The 20,266-nt window shown below is 44.0% G+C and overlaps 1 protein-coding gene across 1 annotated transcript in view; it reads left to right on the plus strand.

The window, feature by feature from the left end:
• Positions 1-20,266, plus strand: part of LOC128830596 (trifunctional purine biosynthetic protein adenosine-3-like) — a 49,659-nt gene that overhangs the window by 20,430 nt on the left and 8,963 nt on the right. Inside the window, exons 8-18 of the mRNA XM_054016460.1 lie at positions 2,968-3,055; positions 5,158-5,243; positions 6,316-6,484; positions 10,462-10,693; positions 10,831-10,925; positions 11,847-11,995; positions 14,530-14,728; positions 15,182-15,433; positions 15,790-15,942; positions 18,456-18,659; positions 19,109-19,258. Of these exons, the coding sequence (XP_053872435.1) occupies positions 2,968-3,055; positions 5,158-5,243; positions 6,316-6,484; positions 10,462-10,693; positions 10,831-10,925; positions 11,847-11,995; positions 14,530-14,728; positions 15,182-15,433; positions 15,790-15,942; positions 18,456-18,659; positions 19,109-19,258 (1,777 nt within the window). The remainder of the gene's footprint in view (positions 1-2,967; positions 3,056-5,157; positions 5,244-6,315; positions 6,485-10,461; positions 10,694-10,830; positions 10,926-11,846; positions 11,996-14,529; positions 14,729-15,181; positions 15,434-15,789; positions 15,943-18,455; positions 18,660-19,108; positions 19,259-20,266) is intronic.

Raw genomic sequence — 20,266 nt, forward strand, 5'->3', positions numbered from 1 at the left:
TCTTTTGATTTTATTTTCCAAATTTACTCATGAAATGTAATTAAGCATTGATGAATTTGTTAATAAGGGCCCAATTCTGTTGCCATTGTGTAGGCAAAACTCCCTGTGAAGTCAGTGCTTTATTTGCATAAGGATATGGAGCCCCAGTCCTATTATTCATTCTTGGACTTCAGGTTTGAGTTCTGGGAAATGGTCTCCCTTGTGGCTTTTCTGTTAATTTTAGGAATGGTGTGCCTCCCAAGCTGTTAGCAACTTTGGAAATGAGCATACACTTAAAAAAGTGGACCTGTGTAATTCCCGACATATCTGGAGGCTTTCTGTATCTTAAACATGACCTTAGTTAATGATTTCAGAATTGTTATATTTTTTGGTAACAAAGAATGTTTGTGACCAGCTGCTTAACGCAGTTAACATTAACCTGGAGAAGGAACAGGTTAAAGCATATTTAGATAAGATAGATGTATTCAAATCAACAGGGCCTGATGACCGAGGATATTTAAGGAGCTAGCTGAAGCATTAACATTGATCTTCGAGAACCTGTGGAGGATGGGTGAGGTCCCAGAAGATTACAGAAGGGCAAACATCTTTTAAAAAGGGGGAAAAAAGAGGACATGGAGAATTATAGACCAGTCAGCCGAACTTTGATACCTGGGAAGATACTGAAAGAAACTATCAAACACATTTTTAAGCACCTAGAAGATAGTAGTATGATAAGTAATAACTAACAAGGATTTGTAAAGAATAGATAGTGCCAAATTAACTGAATCTCCTTCTTTGACAAGGTTATTAGCCTAGTGGATGCAGGGGAAGGAGGGGAAGAAGTAGATGTATATACTGTATCCTGATTTTAGTAAGACTTGACATAGTTCCAAATGACATTCTCATAAACTACTAGGGAAATGTAGGCTAGATGAAATTACTATAAGGTGGGTGCACAAGGGTTGAAAGACCATACTCAGAGAGTAGTTATCATTGGTTTGCTGTCAAACTGGGGGGACATATCGAGTAGGGTGCTGCAGGAGTCTGTTCTGGTCCAGTACTGTGTTTATAAAATTTGTGGATGACCCCAAGCTGGGTGGGGTTCTGTAAGCATTTTGGAGGCCAGGGTTAGAATTCAAAATGACCTTGACAAACTGGAGAATTGATCTGAAATCCACAAATCAGTAAAGACAAGTGCAAAGTGCTACACTTAGGAAGGAAAAATCAAATGCATAACTGCAAAATGGGGAATAACTGGCTAGTTAGATGGTAGTACTACTGAAAAGGATCTGGAGGTTATTGTTGATTCATATTCAACTTGTGATCTGTTAATACACCCAAGAATGTTATTAATAGGAGTGTTGTAGGTAAGACAAGGGAGGTAATTATCCTGCTCTGCTCAGCACTCCTGAGGCCTGCCTGGAGTTCTGTGTACAGTTCTGGGCATAGGCGCCAATGATGCTTAGCACTCACTGGCAGCCAACCTCCCCCCTACTCTCCCCCCCCCCCCAGCGCCTCCTGCCGCCGGTGGCCCTACCGATCAACTCTTCCCCCTCCCTCCCAGGGCTTCCTGCCTGCCGTGATCAGCTGTTCTGTGGTGTGCAGGAGGCACTGGGGAGGCAGGAGGAGAAGCGGGGATGGGACGTGCTTAGGGGAGGGGGCAGGAACAGGTGGGGTGGAGGCGGGCCAGGGAGGAAGGGGTGGAGTGGGGGGTGGGGCCTGGAGCGGAGGGAGGAACTTGGGGAAAGGGGTGGGGCGGGGGTGGGATCTGGGGCTGAGTCGGGGTTGAGCACCCCCGGGGAAAGGAAGAAGCTGGTACTTGTGGTTCTGGGGCTACACTTCAGGAAAGATGTGGACAAATTGGAGAGAGTTCAGAGGAGAGCAACAACAATAATAAAAGGTGAACAAAACCTGACCTATAAGGAAAGTTTTAAAAAAACTGGGCATATTTAGTCTTGAGAAAAGAAGACTAAGGGGGGACTTGATAAGTCTTAAAATATGTTAAGGGCTTTTGTAAAGAGGACTGTGATCAGTTGTTTTTCATGTCCACTAAAGGCAGGACAAGTAGCAAGGGAGACTTAAAGTAGATATGAGGAAAAACTTTCTACTATAAGGGTAGTTAAGTACTGGAATAGGTTACTGAGGGAGGTTGTGGAATCCCTATCATTGGAGGTTTTTAAGTATAGGTTAGACCAGAGGTTCTCAAATTGTGGGTCGGGACCCCAAAGTGGGTCGCGACCCTGTTTTAATGGGGTCACCAGGGCTGGTTGAGACTTGCTGCAGCCTGGGGCTAAAGCCAAAGTCCGAGCCCCACCGCCTTGGACCAAAGCCCAAGCCCATGGCGGTGGGGCTCAGGTTACAGGCCCCCTGCCAGGAGCTGTAGCCTCTAGGCTTCAGCTTTGCCTCCCACACCCCACCAGGGGTGGTGGGGCTCAGGCTTTGGCTTTGGGCCACCCTGCCTGGGGAGGCGGGGCTTGGGTGGGCTCAGGTTTCAGTTCCCCCTCCTGAGGTCATGTAGTAATTTTTGTTGTCAGAGAGGGGTTGCGGTACAATGAAGTTTGAGAACCCCTGGGTTAGACAAAAACCTGTCAGGAATAGTCTAGGTATACTTGAACCTGCCTCAATTCAAAGCACTGGACTCCATGACTTCTTAAGATCCTGCAGAAATAACAAAATATGTTGGGTGAAAATGGGCATATAGCAAGAGAATGTTATGGTTTTCAGGAGAAAGAGACAGTGTTGAAAAGAAATGTCGTGTGATAGATCTTTAACCAGAGAAAGAGCTTTTTAATAAATAACATCTTGGTGCTATCTTAATACATTTTCACTGTAATTTAAATTCAGACACTTCTTCTGAAAACATGACAACTTAACTGGTACAAAGTAAATGGGTTATGTTCAGTGCTTTTTAAGAGACTCAGATGAATTAATAATAAGAGGAAACATACCACAAAAGGCTTACGCTCTCAATTTGGAATTGCTCATCAGATTCCTGAAGCTCTTCTAGAGAAAATTAAAGACTCTATCCTGCAACACATTGTTGATTGTATGAGACAAGAGGGAACAACATATGTAGGTAAGTGCTCACCTGAATGGCAGAGTAAGGACATGCCAAGTAATTCTATTGAATAACTTTTGAACTCCAAATTATCTCCATCAAAGAAGAATGCACTAGTTTCCCATGCTATTTTAAATCTCCCCAGCATTGTATATCTCTCTTCCTTTGAGAGAAACACTTTCATTTCTACTCTGGATGACATTTCAGGAGTTTTATGGTGCTTGCTTTTTTTCTTATAGTTGGAGAAGTGGAGGGACTATGAATTTCTGAGCCATAAAGCCGAAATACCAACTGGATTGTGAGGGACTTGTTAGTTGCATTGAACAGTAGGGAAGCCTGCATTGATTTGATCAGTCACTTTCCTCAAAGGGAGAGAACTGAACTATAGTAGTCAAAAGATATTCAAGTTTTTCTTTTTTACAAAACTAAAGTTTCTTGTTGAACCCTGTGTATTATACCAGATGGAGACGGATGATCCTTAATTCTGCATGTTTGTTTTATTAAATTAAGCTCTACAGTTCACACCTACATTCAGTAATGAAAGTTTTATTCGGTACTGTAAAGAAATTAATTTGAAAAAAGGGATGATGCTATATGAAAGCACTGTCAGCCATCTCTTCATGCCAGTGGGTGCACTTGCCATCAAAAGCATCAGGATCATGTATGTAGGAAAGTGGAGCCCAATCCTGCAAAGTGCTAAGTGTCTCTTTATTTACTAAATCAATAGGTGATGAAAATGCTCAGTACCATGTTGGAGGCACTTGCAAGGTTGACTTTTTCATCCATATCATTCTCTAAATCTGTATTCAGGAACCTAGCAAATGAAGGATTCATTTCAGATCACCATATGTTTGTATGTATTGTTGCAGGTTTTACTGATAATGATTTTAGTTACTGTTTTGGTTAAATAATTTTAGATTTTGTTTGTTAATGAAAATTCTTGGCAGTGGATTTTTGGTTGGGACTTTTGTCTTGTAACACAGAAACTTCTATGCATTGTAATGTGCCATGGAGACTTCACTTAACTATGCATAGGCTTGGAACGATTAGATTTTTATCAGTAAATGATGGTAAACATCAGTGTTGCTGTACACACAAACTGATGAGAAAATATTTTAATAGGGTATAATTGAAATTAACAGATAGGCAAAGTAAGTAAAATGCTGCTTGAGAACCCATTAGAGTTTGATTTAAGGACATTCACTTTGTATATATTGACGTGAGGTTGACAACTTGTATTTTAACAGTTATAAAGCTTTAACTTTTTGAATCTCAGCATCTTCTGTCATTAAATAATTATCTGATCCCACCCATAATTTCTCAGAACTTTGAAAATGCAAATAGATTAAAGTTTATTTTTAAGATTTTTTTACCTTCTTTGTTGAAATTATAAAAAATAAAATTGAATTCTGCTGAGCCTAGCTATTCAGTGCAACATAAATAAACAAAAGTCTCCCCTGTACAGGAGGCAGGGCTGGCTCCAGCTTTTTTGCCGCCCCAAGCGGCTAAGAAGAAAAAAAAAAAAATAAAGAAAAAAGAAAAGATAAAGCCGTGATCGGCGGCACTTCAGTGGCACCTCTACTGCGCCGCTTCATTCTTTGGCAGCAATTCAGCGGCCGGTCCTTCCCTCCGAGAGGGACCAAGGGACTTGCCGCTGAAGACCCGGACTTGCCGCCCCTTTCCATTGGCCGCCCCAAGCACCTGCTTCCTGCGCTGGTGCCTGGAGCCGGCTCTGACAGGAGACATTCTTTGGGAGCTATTTGTGCATTTTTCAAGGCCCCTTTATACCTTCAGAGTGTCTGCAATTAATGGGCTTTGTCAGAGGGCAGAATCTGCCGCTGTGTGTTTAGACTCTAGAGACACTCAAATGTTTCTGAACCAGCTCTGTCCTTCTCTAGTATCTTCAGTAATCTATGACAGAATATATTTGTTATGGCACTGCTATGCAGTTTGCTGGATTTTTATGGGATTTTAAAAGGATTGCCATAGGATTCAAACACTTTGCAGAACCCAGGTGCAGATTCCCTACAGTTTACATAAGTTTATCGCATGTTTATTGCTTTTAAATAAAGTGAACAAACTGTTTTGAACTAGCTTGTATAGTTCTGCTTTCTGTTCAGGTGTGCTGCAAACGGGATTAGTGCGTACTAAAGATGACGTGAAAATTATAAACTTTGACTGCCACTTTGGTGACCCGCAGTGCCAGGTGAGTGAGAGATGTTGGAAACCTAAATATGCTTCATTTTCCATACCAGAATCTAATAACTTGCTACTAATATAATTTACATAATTTAATAGGATGTATATCATATCTACCACAAATATGGAAATCTACAAAAGAGCAACTTAGAGACTGTAGCAGTAACTATTAGAAATTTGCTTGTTAGCATTTATTTTCTGTGAAATGTTCATTGACTTAGTTTGCGACTGAAGTTATTGCTCAAATTCTGGTTTTCTGAGTAGTAAAGGAGCCCAGACAAACTTGTGCTAAGTAGTATCATACATCTCTACCCCGATATAATGCAACCTGATATAACATGAATTCGGATCTAACGCGGTAAAGCAGTGCTCCGGGGGGGCGGGGCTGTGCTCTCCAGCAGATCAAAGCAAGTTCGATATAACGCGGTTTCACCTATAACGTGGTAAGATTTTTTTGGCTCCTGAGGACAGCGTTATATTGGGGTAGAGGTGTACTTGGTCTCTACAGGTGATAGTTGCTTTCTGCCTGTTGCTAATAATGATGGATGAAATTTTTTTAGTGATAGTAAATTTGCCAAAAAGTTTGTGTTTGGTATACTGAAAGTATCTGAATTCATGTTGAATTCAGTGAATAGTTTCAGCTGAAAAAACCCTGAAAATAAAATTCTTGGAAATATCAAAATGGTTCGGTTAGAAAATGTCAAAATGAGCTGTTTAGACAGTGTAGTTTTGAAACAAATGTCAAAACAAAATGTTTCGATACAGACAGTTTTTGTTTTAAAACTAGCCAATTTTTTTGTTTGTTTTCAGACTTTTTTTGTCCAGTGACCAAACAGAAAAATCAATTATTTGCTCAGCTCTAGTGTCTGGGAATAATTGCTGTAAATTAATGTTGACTGATTTTTTTTTTTCCAAATCTGCAAACGTAGCAAAATTTTTCCTGTTCTCCAACACATTTTTTTGCTCATTCAGGTGGGCTTCATGTGAGTTTTAATTTTTGAAGAAAAGCTTAATAAGTCTTTGATATTTCAACAGTTAACAAAAAACATTTAACTAAATCGTTTAGCATACTTTTGCAGGTAATTCTTCCACTGCTTAAAAATGACTTTTATGAAGTGATTCAAGCAACAATTGATGGCAAACTCTGCAGCTGCATGCCAGCTTGGTCAGAAAATCGTACTGCTGTGTCTGTGGTTATGGCAAGTGAAGGGTACCCAGGAGACTATGTCAAAGGCATGGAGGTAACAGGTAACTTTTTTTTTTTTTTTTTTTTATTCCAGACCAGGACTACTGCAAGGGGCCCAGTGAGTTTGATTTAGTAGAGAGCCATATTGTTACTGGTCCTGAGGAGGTGCATGGAGGAAAGGAACCTTCCTTCATCACTCCTTGCACCCGTGCATGGGGACAGTCATTGTCATGGAAATGTAGGTTTACACACCTGTCCAAAGTACCACAGGGGCTTGCAGTTTCAAACAGCACTCTCTAAGGACCAGACTGTGGCTTGGAGTTGGGATGAGAAGAGGGCTCTAGTGCAGTGGTTTTCAAACTGTGGGTCGTGGAATGTAAGGCTCTGGGTCGTGGCGACTCTGGTCAGCACCGCCAACCGACCCAGCCATTAAAAGTCTTATCAGCAGTGCTGCCTAGCTAAGGCAGGCTAGTCCCTACCTGTTCTGACACAGTGCTGTGCCCCGGAAGCAGCCAGCAGCAGGTCCGGCTCCTAAGAGGGGGGGCCATGGGGCTCCATGCATTGCCCCCGCCCCGAGCACTGGCTGCACACTCCCATTGCCCAGTTCCCGGCCAATGGGAGCTGGGGGGGATGGTGCCTGCGGGCGAGAGCTGTGCAGAGCCGCTTGTGCACCTCCGCCTAGGAGCTGGACCTGCTGCTGGCCGCTTCTGGGGCACAGCACGGTCTGCGGTGCCCAGACAGGCGGGAAGCCTGCCTCTGCACCCCAGCTGCACCACTGACTGGGAGCCACTGGAGGTAAGCCTGCACCCCAACCCCGTGCCCCAATTCCCTGCCCAAGACCTGAGCCCCCTCAAACCTGGAGCCCTTTCCTGTACCCCAAACCCCTCATCCCCAGCCCCACCCCAGAACCCTGCACCCAGAGCCCTGCACCCCAACCCTGTCCCAGCCCAGAGCCCTCTCCCACGCCCGAACCCCTCATTTCTGGCCCCACCCCATAGCCCTCACCCCTGCACCCCAACCCTCTGCCCTAGCCCTGAGCCCCTCCGACACCCCAAACCCCTCTGCCCTAGCTCCGCTGGGTCATGGGCATCAACAATTTTCTTCAACTGGGTCGCCAGAAAAAAAGTTTGAAAAACATTGCTCTAGAGCGTTAGGAATTCCTGGTGGAATTCTGGCTGACCCATTCAGAATTCCTCCAGAGACTTTGGGGAGAGCACAAACTGGAGTATCACCTTTTCATGTGTGCTCTTGTACTAGCTCAGCTTTGTTGGCTTGTAGGTAAGGTGAGCTAGTTGTCTCAGCTGGACAACGCCATGCTAAAATTGGAACACCATCACCTTGGCCTGTGTAATACTGAAAATTATTAACCTTTTTAACAGGAGCAGAGTGCACTTCCCCTACACCAGTGGTTCTCAACCAGGGGTACATGAACCCCTGGGGGTACTCAGAGGTCTTCCAGGGAGTACATCAACTCCTCTAGATATTTGCCTAGTTTTACAACAGGCTACATAAAAAGCACTAGCGAAGTCAGTACAAACTAAAATTTCATACAGACAATGACTTGTTTATACTGTTCTATATACTGTACACTGAAATGCAAGTACAATATTATATTCCAATTGATGTATTTTATAATTATATGGTAAAAATGAGAAAGTAAGCAATTTTTCAGTAACAGTGGGCTGTGACACTTTTGTATTTTTAGGTCTGATTTTGTAAGCAAGTAGTTTTTAAGTGAGGTGAAACTTGGGGGTACACAAGACAAATCAGACTCTTGAAAGGGTACAGTAGTCTGGAAAGGTTGAGAGCCACTTCCCTACACCATATCTGGTTTGCAAGTCCTTCCTCTGCACCAGCTAGCAAGCCTGAGCTCTTCCCATGCAACCAGTGTCTTTATTTTGCTTATCCCTGTGGTGCTCTGGAGAAGTGTATATTTCAGTTACAGGAACCCTAAATCTACACATGAGTAATGACAAAAAACAGTAAATGCAAAGAAATCCCTGGTTAAGTTCGACACTTTATTCGTAATCCATTACTTAGTGTGTATACATGTATCCCCCTGCAACACCTAAACTCTTCAGGACAGAAGGAAATGAGAATCTTTGCATATCACAACTAGAATATGATTGCCCTGTGTGTTTTTCTGTTGCTTACACTGTATGTAGAATGTGAAAAGCATATGCCAGAATAAAATGTTATCTCTTAAAAAACCTTAGGCACAAGAGTTAATTTGAAATCAGAGTCCTGAAGCACAGCAGTGGCGTAGTCAGCTCCTCAGTGCAGGGGGAGCAACCATAAAAAAGACGCCCCGCCCCCTTGGCTCCTCCTCTGGCCACGCCCTTCCTTGGCTCCTCCTCCGGCCGCTCCACACACACACACCCCTTGGCTCCTCCGGCCACGCTGTGGCGATGCTGCGCCCCCCCTCGGAGGGGCTCGTTGGGGCTCGTAGGAGCGGGGGGCCGGGCGCGGGGGAAGGCGTGGCGGGCGGGCGCTGCTCGCTTCGCCCGGGGGCTGGGGGGAGCGGAGCAGTGGGGCGGGCAGCAGCTGGCGGGCAGATCCCCTCTCCCCGGCAGCTTCCTGGTTCCCTTGTCCGGGCAGTCCAGCATTTTTTTCAAAAGTGGAGCCTGCCGGGCCGCCGCTGGGCTCCTGCAGGCATGGGGCGGGCAGCATAGCCGGACTCCGGAGGAGCCATTTGGGGGGGCGGCAGGCGCGGCTGGAGGAGCAAAGCGGCCGGGCTCCTCGGCCATTGTGCCCCACGCTCAGCGCGGCTGCCTCCTGCGGCGGCTCAGGGCTCAGCGGCCGAGCGATCCGCAGCTGGCGGGCAGATCTCCTCCCCCCGGCAACTTCCTGCTTCCCTCGGCCCGGAAGCAGGAAGCTGCTGCGGAGAGGGGATCTGCCCGCCAGCTGCGGAGCGCTCGGCCTCTGAGCCCTGAGCCGCCGCAGGAGGCGGCCGTGGCGGCGATGTTGGGGCCGTGCTGAGCGTGGGGCGCGATGGCCGAGGAGCCGGCCCCTTCGCTCCTCTGGCCGCACCCACTGCGCGCCCCCCCCCCCCATGGCTCCTCCGGAGTCCGACCGTGCCTCCTGCCCCCTCCTAGCCTGCAGGAGCCCAGCGCCGGCCCAGCTGGCGCCGCTTTTGAAAAATATACTGAGGGGAAGCGGCTGCTTCCCCTGAACCCCCCTAGCTACGCTACTGAAGCACAGCCAATTGTACTTCAGCTCTGACCTTCAGTGCAGTGCAGCCTGCATAGCAATGGGACACATTATAATTGCAGCAAGTGGAAAGAGTTTCTTTTGCTGGTAAAAACAGTTCCTAGCCTATTGTGAGATTGGGAGTTGCTATGCTGGATTTTTCTGCCTAATGATGACAGCAGCAAATTTCTCCCTCAAAAAATAACCTCAACAGTAAAACCCTCTCTCCCCGCCCCAGAAAAATCCCTTATTTTTCTAGTATGTATTGAAAGAACGAAAGGTTTTTAACTTGCTTAACCAATGACTAGGGGTGAGGAGACAACCATCTACAAGTATTTGAAGGGTGCAGATCCTATGGAGGGCGAGGAATGGTTCAGGGTGGTCTAAGCAGTATAACTTGATGTAATAGGATGAGAATTAAAATACAGGATGAATTTCAAGAAAATATTCCGAACAGCGAGTTCTTCTGGGGTGTGGAATAGTATCTCAAGGGAAGCCTTGTCTCTAGAGTCATTTAACATTAGACTGGACAAGTTCTTCAAAAACATGGTGTTGAAAACATCTTGCTGTGGCAGGTGGGTGAGTTTTAGATGTCCTAATGCATCTCTCTTTTTCTGTGAACTGCTGCTCTTGAGGGCAGACTCAGCAGGCAGGTTTAGGATTGAATTGGCATGTGAAGTGATCTTTTCAGGATACACACATCGGTGAGGAAGTGTAAGGAAGCGTGTATGGCCACCGCCTGTGCTGTATTTGTGCTAGGAGGCAAAAAAGAACTTCAGCCGCCAGCACTGTCACCGGCTTTATATTTTATTTAAAATAATGAGATCTAATTTTGCTTTTATTTTTGTAGGACTTCTACAAGCGCAAGAGCTAGGGGTGACGGTGTTCCATGCAGGCACAACCATGCAGGATGATAAAGTGGTGACTGACGGTGGCAGAGTCCTTACGGTCACGGCTATCAAGAAGGATCTGATGGCAGCACTGGAAGAAGCCAACAAAGGAGTAGCAGCCATACGGTTCCAGGGTGCCATTTACAGAAAGGACATTGGTTATCAGGCTGTAGCTTTCCTGCAGCGGTCTGTGTATGTAAGCAAGGGCACTAGCAGAAATAGGTGCTTGCCTAGCCCACAGCCATTCATATTGTTCTGATTCTGTGATGAGCAACAGTGATGCAGAAAATGTTACTATAACCACAAATGTGCCCCCTTTTCCCTTTCAGAGGCCTGATACATGGTGACGTACGCGTAGACACTATAACCAGCAGTGCTTTGATTAATCAATCTGAACCACCAGCTGCAACTGGTAGTAGATCAGGTAAGGTTAGAACAGTTCTGCAAACTTCCTCTATTTTGAATGAAACCTGAATTCCTCCTAAGAAATGAGCAGACTGACCTTTCCACTCAGGTGAAACACCTGGCATTGGTATCACTAATGAGGCGATAGCACTTGCATATGATTGAACCAGGGCTTAAATCATCTTTACCAAAGAGAATTCTCATTTTCTTCTGTCTCTTTCTTGTTTAAACCATCCACTTAAGTTAAACAAGGGGAATGACATTCTCTTTCAGTTACATCCCTGGCTTGACCTTGACACACTAGACAATGGGAACTTGTGGAAAGAGAGCTTGCTGTGAAGTGAATTGTTGGATCATCAATTTTTTAAGATAGTATGTAAGTCGATAAGGTTTGGGAACCACTGCACTAGATTACTGTAGTGTAGCAAATCTTGCCACTAGCTTTTTAGTAGAATATTATGTCGGTGTCCACTGAAGTCATGCTGTATTACCACTGGTCAACTGTTACAGTAGTTCTTGTACCAGCTTCATAGATTGTTTTAGCAGTGTATGATATGCATACAGGTATCTGTGATCTTGTTAATGAACACTGAATTTTGAAGTCTGCTGTTCACACTGTACCTTTTGTTAGTAACAGTCATGTGGTCGGAGGAAGGCTTTCCGTTACATAATTAGTTTTTAAAGTGGAATAAGAAAGATTATCAGCTAAGAAGGGATCAGTTGGTAAATACTGGTCACCAGTGATTTTTTGCTGTAGATACACTATAATTTACAAAATACTAGGCCATAAAAATGAGTTATGACAACATGAAAGACGTGATTTCAGGATCTGTACTTCATATGATTGTACATGTTTCTAGTTTAGTCGGTGGGACCAGTAATAAGTTGTCCAAGCTGTAATGATTTTCACTAGTAACGCTTGTTGTTGTTTTTTCCTTAGAGTTACCTAAAAGTTGTCCTGGGCATTTTTTGTACGCAGGCAGCCATGCAGAGCTGGGAGGCTCTACTGATTTCTTTGACTTGAAATCATCTGGTTATGATGATCCTATCTTGGTATCTCGAACTAAAGGCATTGGATCTAAATTGCAGGTAACCACTGGCATGCCCATACCAGAGCTTATGTTGTTTGCTGAGAATTTTAAAAATAGCACAATGTATTGTACAGCGTACAACTCTGAGCATTGTAAAGACATTGGAGGTATGTCTGTGCTGGAATAAAAGATCCGCAGCTGGCCCAGGTCAGCTGATCTGGGCTCAGGCTGCAGGGCTAAAAATTGCTGTGTAGATATTTGGGCTCAGGCTGTAGCCCGGGCTCTGGGACCCTCCCACCTTGCTGTGTCCAAGAGCTTTGGCTCCAGCCTAAGCCCAAATGTCTACAGAGCAAATTTACAGCCCCACAACCCGAGCCCTGTGAGCCCAAGTCAGCAGACCCGGGCCAGCTCTGGGTGTTTAATTGCTGTGTAGACATACCCTACAGGTCCACGCTAGTCAAATGATATGAGATTCTGCTATCACACACTCATAACACATATCCTACACCCACCACCACCTGTCTCCCTACAGCCTCACCACCACAAGTACGTTGCACTTCCTAGATTAAGCTAATTGAGACTTGCGTGTATGTGCATGTACGTATTTGGGAGTAAATGAAGGTTCTAGAACTGCCATGATGATCTTTTGGCTCTTGAATGTTTCCTACTTCAAAAAAATCTCACTGGGGAAACTTAGTACCACTCTTTCCTCGCAACAAATCAGCAGAGGACTGTCCCCAACTCTGTCTTATATTCCCTCACTCCTGAGACTCTTCCTTGGCTGACAAGAGTTTGTTAATAATGCCCATCAATGCTGTTTGCTAGCTGAACCAGAGGGATTGTTACAGTGCAACAGAAGATGCTGAATAACTCCAGAGTGCTCCCAGTCCCCACTGGTTTGGGGTGAAAGAGTCCTGGCTTTGCTAATCAAACACAGATATTGCATGTGAGCCTGATCCAGAACCCTTTGAAGCCAATGGGAGTCTTTACTTATGTTTTCCGCTCAATCTTTCTGTACTGAATTCTTTTGTACTGGTGTAGGTACACAAGCACAACTCCCCACTGTAAACATGGCCTAACATTCAGCCCTACACAGAATTTTTTTCTGCTAGTTTCATCCAGTGTAGCTATCAGTTACCAGGGTAAGTTGCACTGATGCAAGCCCTGATTTGCATCAGTGCACTGTGTCTGCATTAGCAGTTGGCACCAGCGTTAACTGCATTGCCAGAGCTTCACCAATGTAAGCAAACCCATTTGTAGTTACACTGGTGTAAATTTCCCTACTTTAGAGAAACCCTCAGTGACAGTTGTTATGGGAAGCAGAGATGAATGGATGCAAGCAATATGGTAATCTTCAAAAAACATTTAAAAGTCTTTCTTGAGGAAACAAGACTTCATTGTGTGTGTTGATAAATTGTATAATCAATTGCTTGACCATGCTTTGGTTCATTATTTTGTTATGAAATATACTCAAGGCCAAATAACCAATGTCAGTCAGGTTTATTAATATGGTACAAGAAAAAGGTACTATGTGATACCAGTTTCTGAAGAGCAGTCCCATGCAGATATGTTATATTCACCTTATGAAGAAAGTGTGCTCCCCAAGTTACACACTTCAGCTGGTATTATTTATGTGGTTTTGCAAGTTTTACATTTCTTTACACATCACTAAAATCCAACAGTTTGCTCCAGTTCCCTAACTTGTTGTCTTGTTCCTTCCTTAGTGTCATTTTGGATACTAGCATTCCAGGTATTGTACTAAAGCATAGGAAACTTGTCTAAATCAAAATACATACATTCATTCTGAATGCTTACTTCAGCAAATGCAAGGTGTTATGGGATACTTAGCATTAGTGACCAGGATTATGGGATAGGCCAGTTTAGGCTATATCGCTGTTACCATATTTGTGCTTAATGTTATTGGTGTTTAATGTATACTAATATACATATGGTGCAGGAAATACATATTATTAACATGATATATTTATATCTAGCCAGCATATATTAGTCAACAGTGTGACTTTTAAGATTCCATTCAAGGCCCTGCATTCCAGTGGAACAGATCCAAATTGTTGTCAATGACAATGAGATGGGGCTTCTTTATCAGAGAGGGTCAGTGAAATATCACTGGAAGGAGGAAGTTGCATCCCCTTTACACCTAATAAAGAAGAAGAAAGCTATTTAATGATGCTTTTCGAGTTTTGCTATGTTGTTAAATGAAGACAATGAACTAAGTAATACAGAACGCAAAACCATGTTCGATGGATTAATTTTATATAGATATTGATAAGCACATACTGTGGTTATCACGAAAAACCTGATGGATGCCCCATCACTTTAGGACAATCTAATATTAGACTGGACACAGTATTTAAAAAAATTATACTGAAGGGACAAATTCTGCACAGGCAGAGAGCCAGGAGGTAAACTAAATGATCTGACAGGACTTTCCCATTTCTGATTTCTATAGTGGACAGCACAGACAATAAGAAGATTGTCCACTCTTCTTGCCTATGATGTGGCAACCATGTCAGAGCTGCTGTTTGCTTCCTATCACAGCTATAAATTGGTTCTCTCACTCTCTTGTTACAGATTGCACAGATGTGTAAGAAACATGACACCATTGGCCAGGACTTGGTTGCCATGTGTATCAATGACATCCTGGCTCAGGGAGCAGAGCCCCTCTTCTTCCTTGACTATTTTGCCTGTGGGAAACTTGACGCTGAAGTGGCTCAAGCAGTCATAGCGGGAATAGCTGAAGCTTGTAAAAAGGCAGGATGCCCTCTCTTGGGTACGGACACTCACTTCCTGTATGGGATTTGAAGGTTCTGATATAAAATTATTACTGCCATTAGTACGCAGACACTGAGCCTGATTCTCCTCTCTCACTTACTCTGGTGTAAATGGGAGCAGAATTTGAGGCACCAGATTCTTAGTGCACTTAAAAAAATGTCCATTCCCTCTCCAAATAGAACTTCCTCTCCCCAACCCAAGAGGCACCATTTTGATTTTTTCCCAGAAATCAGTGCTCAGGTAATACTTTTCCCCTTCCCACTGTTCATTTTTGTAACTCTGAGCTTAACTAGCTTTTCGGTTGAAATAAGAAACGTGCAGTTTAAACTGTGCCTGTCTTTGTAGCAACACCGAATACATCCCCAATTTGAAAACTGCAATTGATTCCACATTAGAAATGAAATGCGGATGTTTTTACAGTTAGTGCTGCCTGCTTTCTCCCTTCCCCTAGGAAGAGAGACTGCTGAAATGCCAGGCATGTATTCGCCTGGAGAGTACGACCTCGCTGGCTTTGCAGTTGGTGCAGTGGAACGAGGCCAAATGTTCCTGCAGCAGGAGAGAGTTGCTGAGGGGGATGTCGTCATTGGACTAGCTTCTTCTGGGATTCACAGCCATGGCTTTAACCTTGTAAGGAAGATTCTCTTAATGTCTTCCCTGCACTACTCGTCTCCAGTACCTGGTGGATGTGGCGACCAGCCGTTAGGTATAATAATATCTGCTTTTTAAAGGTGAACCTTCCTGGAAGTGAATCCAGTTCAATTATCTTCTTAAATAGACGCTGGCAGGGTTTTTAGACCTCAAGATTAAATTTCCTAGTTATGGTTGCCACCAGCCCAGTTTTAGGCCCATGGTCCAGTTCCTTGGTTTCTGAGATTTCATCCATTTCCCCACAGTGTGGCGACACAGCTTGCAGTCTTCCCACGCTACTCTTGATAGGCTCTTTGTCCTAGAGATAGGAAGAGGAATGCTGATAAAAGCATCATTTCTTGTATTGCCTGATAAAAGTGCTTCTGCACTGATTTTTATCTCTAATGATTTTGTAAACTTTTATGATCACAGGAGAACTATTGCTAACTCCAACCAAAATCTACAGCAAGGCTTTGTTGCCTGTCCTTCGTTCAGGGCATGTGAAGGCCTTTGCTCCTATAACTGGCGGGGGGTTAATGGAAAGCATCCCCAGAATCCTACCTGAATCATTTAGTGTAATTTTGGGTAAGTGTAAAAGAACCTTTTCTGTTATAGGTAAATGACATCTAATATAGACCTGATTTTTTTTTTTTTTTTTTTTTTTTTTTTTTTCAAGCCTGGTCTTTAGGAGACTTAGGGTATCAAGGGCGGTGGGGGGGAAATCCCAACAGTGAATCTCAGAGCCTGAGGCTACAGACTTGGCCTCATGCTACGGCGCTAAAAGTAGCAGTGTAGACATTCCTACTTGAGCTGGAGCCTAGGCTCTGAGACCTCCCACCCAAGCAGGAACATCTACAGTGTTATTTTTAGTGGTGTAGCGCGAGCTTGAGTCTGTAGACCCAGGCTCTAAGACTTGCTGTTGCAGGTGTTCTTTTGCAATGTAGACATACCCTTAGAAGTGAAGTACTTGATTTATAGGTACTTAGACCTCTGAGTGGCTTAATGGGCACAAAAAGCAGGGCCACAGTCTATAAACATCTTGCTTAAAATGTTTGTGTTTATAGTTTTAACAAGTTTCAGCAAAATGTGTAGCTGTTAAGGAGCATCTGTTTCTAGGAGGAGACTAAGAATTCATTAAGATAGCTTCTGCTTCTCAAACTGCGTACTCAGATTGAATGTTAAAAGCTTGGTAAGGGAGTGAAATTGTACACTTTGGGCTGCAATCTGTATATATCTAATACAGTGTTATGGAAAGGCAGTAGCTTCTCCACAGATAAGGACGCATCTCGGTTTCCATTATAAGTCTGATCTTGGCCACCAGCCAAAAGTCCACGGAATTGATCAGACATAAAATTAGCACATAATGTCTGTAGCTGAGATAAAATTTCTCTCAGATTTTAAGTAAATTGGACAAAGCGTCTATAAATGACAAGATATTAAAAATACAGGTGTTCAGCAGAGTCCACAAAGGCTTCTAACATTCTCTGTCCTTCAGTAGAATGAAAATAGAAAGGAAAGAAATGAAAACTGAGTTTACTGTTTCATTTAGTTGTGTCCGGGATCTAAGATTAGATGATAAAATTCTAATTTTAAAAGTTATTTGAATTTTATATAGTTATGTCAGAATGGCGTGTTGGCTCTGTCAGCTTAAAATAAGCCACCAACTAACTACAGGAGACAAACTTGTTAAAAAAGAAAAGTCTCTCTAGTTCTCTTCCTGTGGAGATACATTTGCAAGGGAGGCTTGTTCTAGTGAAATGTTCTAGCAAAGCTGGAGCTAATTAGACAAGTTTGTAAATTAAGACACTAAAAAAAGGTGTTTGTCACAGTTAGAATATTCTATCTAAAACTCTTTTGCCAGATCAGTAGGAGATCATTAAAATTAGGTCTGTTGGGTTTCTCTCTATTTGCAATATGGTTCACAGGACCACGCTTCTGAACTTTACAGTCAAGTTTTAAAGGTTAGTAAGTGTTCAAATAGGAACACGAGAGGGGCACAGCAGGCTATGACAACCATTACAGTGCTCCTGATGAGCCTTGGGAAAATCAGTAGGATGCTGATAAACTTTACAAAGTATGCTGACGGCTGGCTCAGCGGCAGTGCACCCCAATTCTTCCTTCGGTGCACACAGTAATCCATCATAAAGTGCAGGGCAGTGTTTCCCAAATGGTAGGTCCTGATAGAAGGTTTAGATGAGTCGTGAGGCCCCAGGTAAATATACACTTGTTCCAGCTTGATGCAGAGGGGAGACCTGGGGGGTTGGAAAACGGCCCTGCCCCACACTCTCACTGCAGCAGTGGCGCCTGTCCTGCGGGGCTGGGCCCAGCTCCCCACCCCAACCATTGAGACCTGGCATGGGGTCACAGCGCCACTCAGGTTTGGCCTGGCTGTCTCTCCCCAATAGGGTGACCAGACAGCAAGTGTGAAAAATCGGGACAGGGAGTGGGGGGTAATAGGAGCCTATATAAGAAAAAGACCCAAAACTCTGGACTGGACCTATAAAATTGGGACATCTGATTACCCTACTCCCCAAACCTGAGATGCTGCATCCCTCCCCGGCCTAGCCCTGTGAGACAGGAGGCACCATGTCAGTGTGGGGTGGGCTTGGCCTCTAGCCCCCCCCTTTTCCCACCTCCTGTCCACACAGGGCCAGTATTAGGGTTCTGGTGTGGGTGCATAAATGTAATGGTGTGTCACAAAGAAAAAAAAAAAAAGGGCAGTGGTGATTTGCTTATTAAAAATTTGGGAACCACTGGTCAGTAGCAAATTCCTCTGCTCTCTGAATTCAGTCACTTTGAGCCACCTGCACAGCACAAGGCAACCCCTGCACTTTCCACAGTGGGTGTAAATGGCCTGGGCTTGAGGTTTCTGACTGATCTGAGACAAATGTCACTTTGCTCTATCACTGTTCATCTACAGCAGTATGTTTTCAATAGGCTGTGCAAAGGCTTTAGCAATGCAGTTCCCATAAGCTTTAATGCTAGTTGCACAGGAAGTTAGCTGCCCAATGCTTTTAAAATGTAGAGGATATTATCGATTATACAACGGTTTATATCCAATACTTTTGCTGATCTATAAACATTTCAACCGTTTTCAGATGCTTATAGTTGGCAGATACCTGAAATCTTCTCCTGGCTCCAAACAGAGGGGAACCTCTCAGAAGAGGAGATGGCCCGAACGTTTAATTGCGGGATCGGTGCTGTCTTGATGGCAGACAAGGAGCTGGCTCAGCAAGTTCTGAAGGATGTACAGAGGCATGAGGAAGCCTGGCTGATTGGAAATATAGTCCCAAGCCACACAGGTTACTGGGCCTCTTAAGTTGAAATAAGAAAAATGGAATTCCATTCATTGGGGCCTGATCCAAAGTCCATTGAAATAATGAAAAACCATTCATTGATTTAAATGGGGTTTGGACCAGACCCTTAGAGATGCCCTATTTAAGCTGTATACCAGGGGTCGGCAACATTCGGCACGCGGCTTGCCAGGGTAAGCACCCTGGTGGGCCGGGCCAGTTTATTTACCTGCTGACACAGCAGGTTCGGCTGATCGCGGCCCCCACTCGCCATGGTTCGCCGTCCCGGGCCAATGGGGGCGGCGGGAAGCGGCATGGACCGAGGGATGTTTGTTTGTTTATTTATTAATTGTTATATTTCAAATATTGGATGAGTGTTGATGTTAGCATAAATTATCATTGATCGGTTTGCTTAGTTGATTCTAAATAGAAAAGTATTTTGATATTTTACTTTGAAGGATCTTCTCATGTCAAAGTCAAGAATCTCCTTAAAGCCTTGCAGTTAAATAGATTCCAGTTTCTGCAGAATGCTGCTGATACGGACAGTCACCTGCATGTCGAGCCCCAAAAAAGCAAAGTGAAAGTAGCTGTTCTCATCTCTGGAACAGGTCAGTTTGCATTTGTAATTGCACAGGATGACTTCCTAACGCATGAAAGGCCAAATTCAGCCCCACTGTAAGCATTTACATCTCCATTTACTTCACTGCTGTTGTACCTTCTTAAACCAGGACTGAATTTGACCCAAGGTCAAAAAGATGTTCTGTGCTAGCCCTTCTATCAGGAGATAAGTCTTAGACCATATGTGACACTGTTGACCTGCCATCTCAAATGGAAAGAATGAATTAGTCACATGACAGCCAGTCATGAGACTAAAGCAGCCTTCTGGGAGGGTAGAAAAACAGAGATCTGTGTCAAGTATCGGGGGTAGCCGTGTTAGTCTGTATCTACAAAAACAACAAGGAGTCTGGTGGCACTTTAAAGACTAACAGATTTATTTGGGCATAAGCTTTCGTGGGTAAAAACTTCACTTCTTCAGATGCATAGAGTGAAAGTTACAGATGCAGGCATTATATACTGACACATGGAGAGCAGGGAGTTACTTCGCAAGTGGAGAACCAGTGTTGACAGGGCCAATTCAATCAGGGTGGATGTAGTCCACTCCTAATAATAGATGAGGAGGTGTCAATTGCAGGAGAGGAAAAGCTGCTTCTGTAATGAGCCAGCCACTCCCAGTCCCTATTCAAGCCCAGATTAATGGTGTTAAATTTGCAAATGAATTTTAGTTCTGCTGTTTCTCTTTGAAGTCTGTTTCTGAAGTTTTTTTGTTTAATGATAGTGATTTTTAAATCTGTAATAGAATGACCAGGGAGATTGAAGTGTTCACTTACTGGCTTTTGTATGTTACCATTCCTGATGTCCAATTTGTGTCCATTTATTCTTTTGCAGAGGGACTGTCCTGTTTGGCCAATGTACATGGCAGAGGGGCATTGCTGGCACATGATGGCATATATAACATTAGTGGATGTGCAGGTGAATGAGCCCTTGATGGTGTGGCTGATGTGGTTGGGTCCTCTGATGGTGTCGCCAGAGTAGATATGGGGACAGAGTAAGCAACG

This window comes from Malaclemys terrapin, chromosome 1 (genome assembly GCF_027887155.1).
Source record: "Malaclemys terrapin pileata isolate rMalTer1 chromosome 1, rMalTer1.hap1, whole genome shotgun sequence".
Lineage (NCBI taxonomy): Eukaryota > Metazoa > Chordata > Testudines > Emydidae > Malaclemys > Malaclemys terrapin.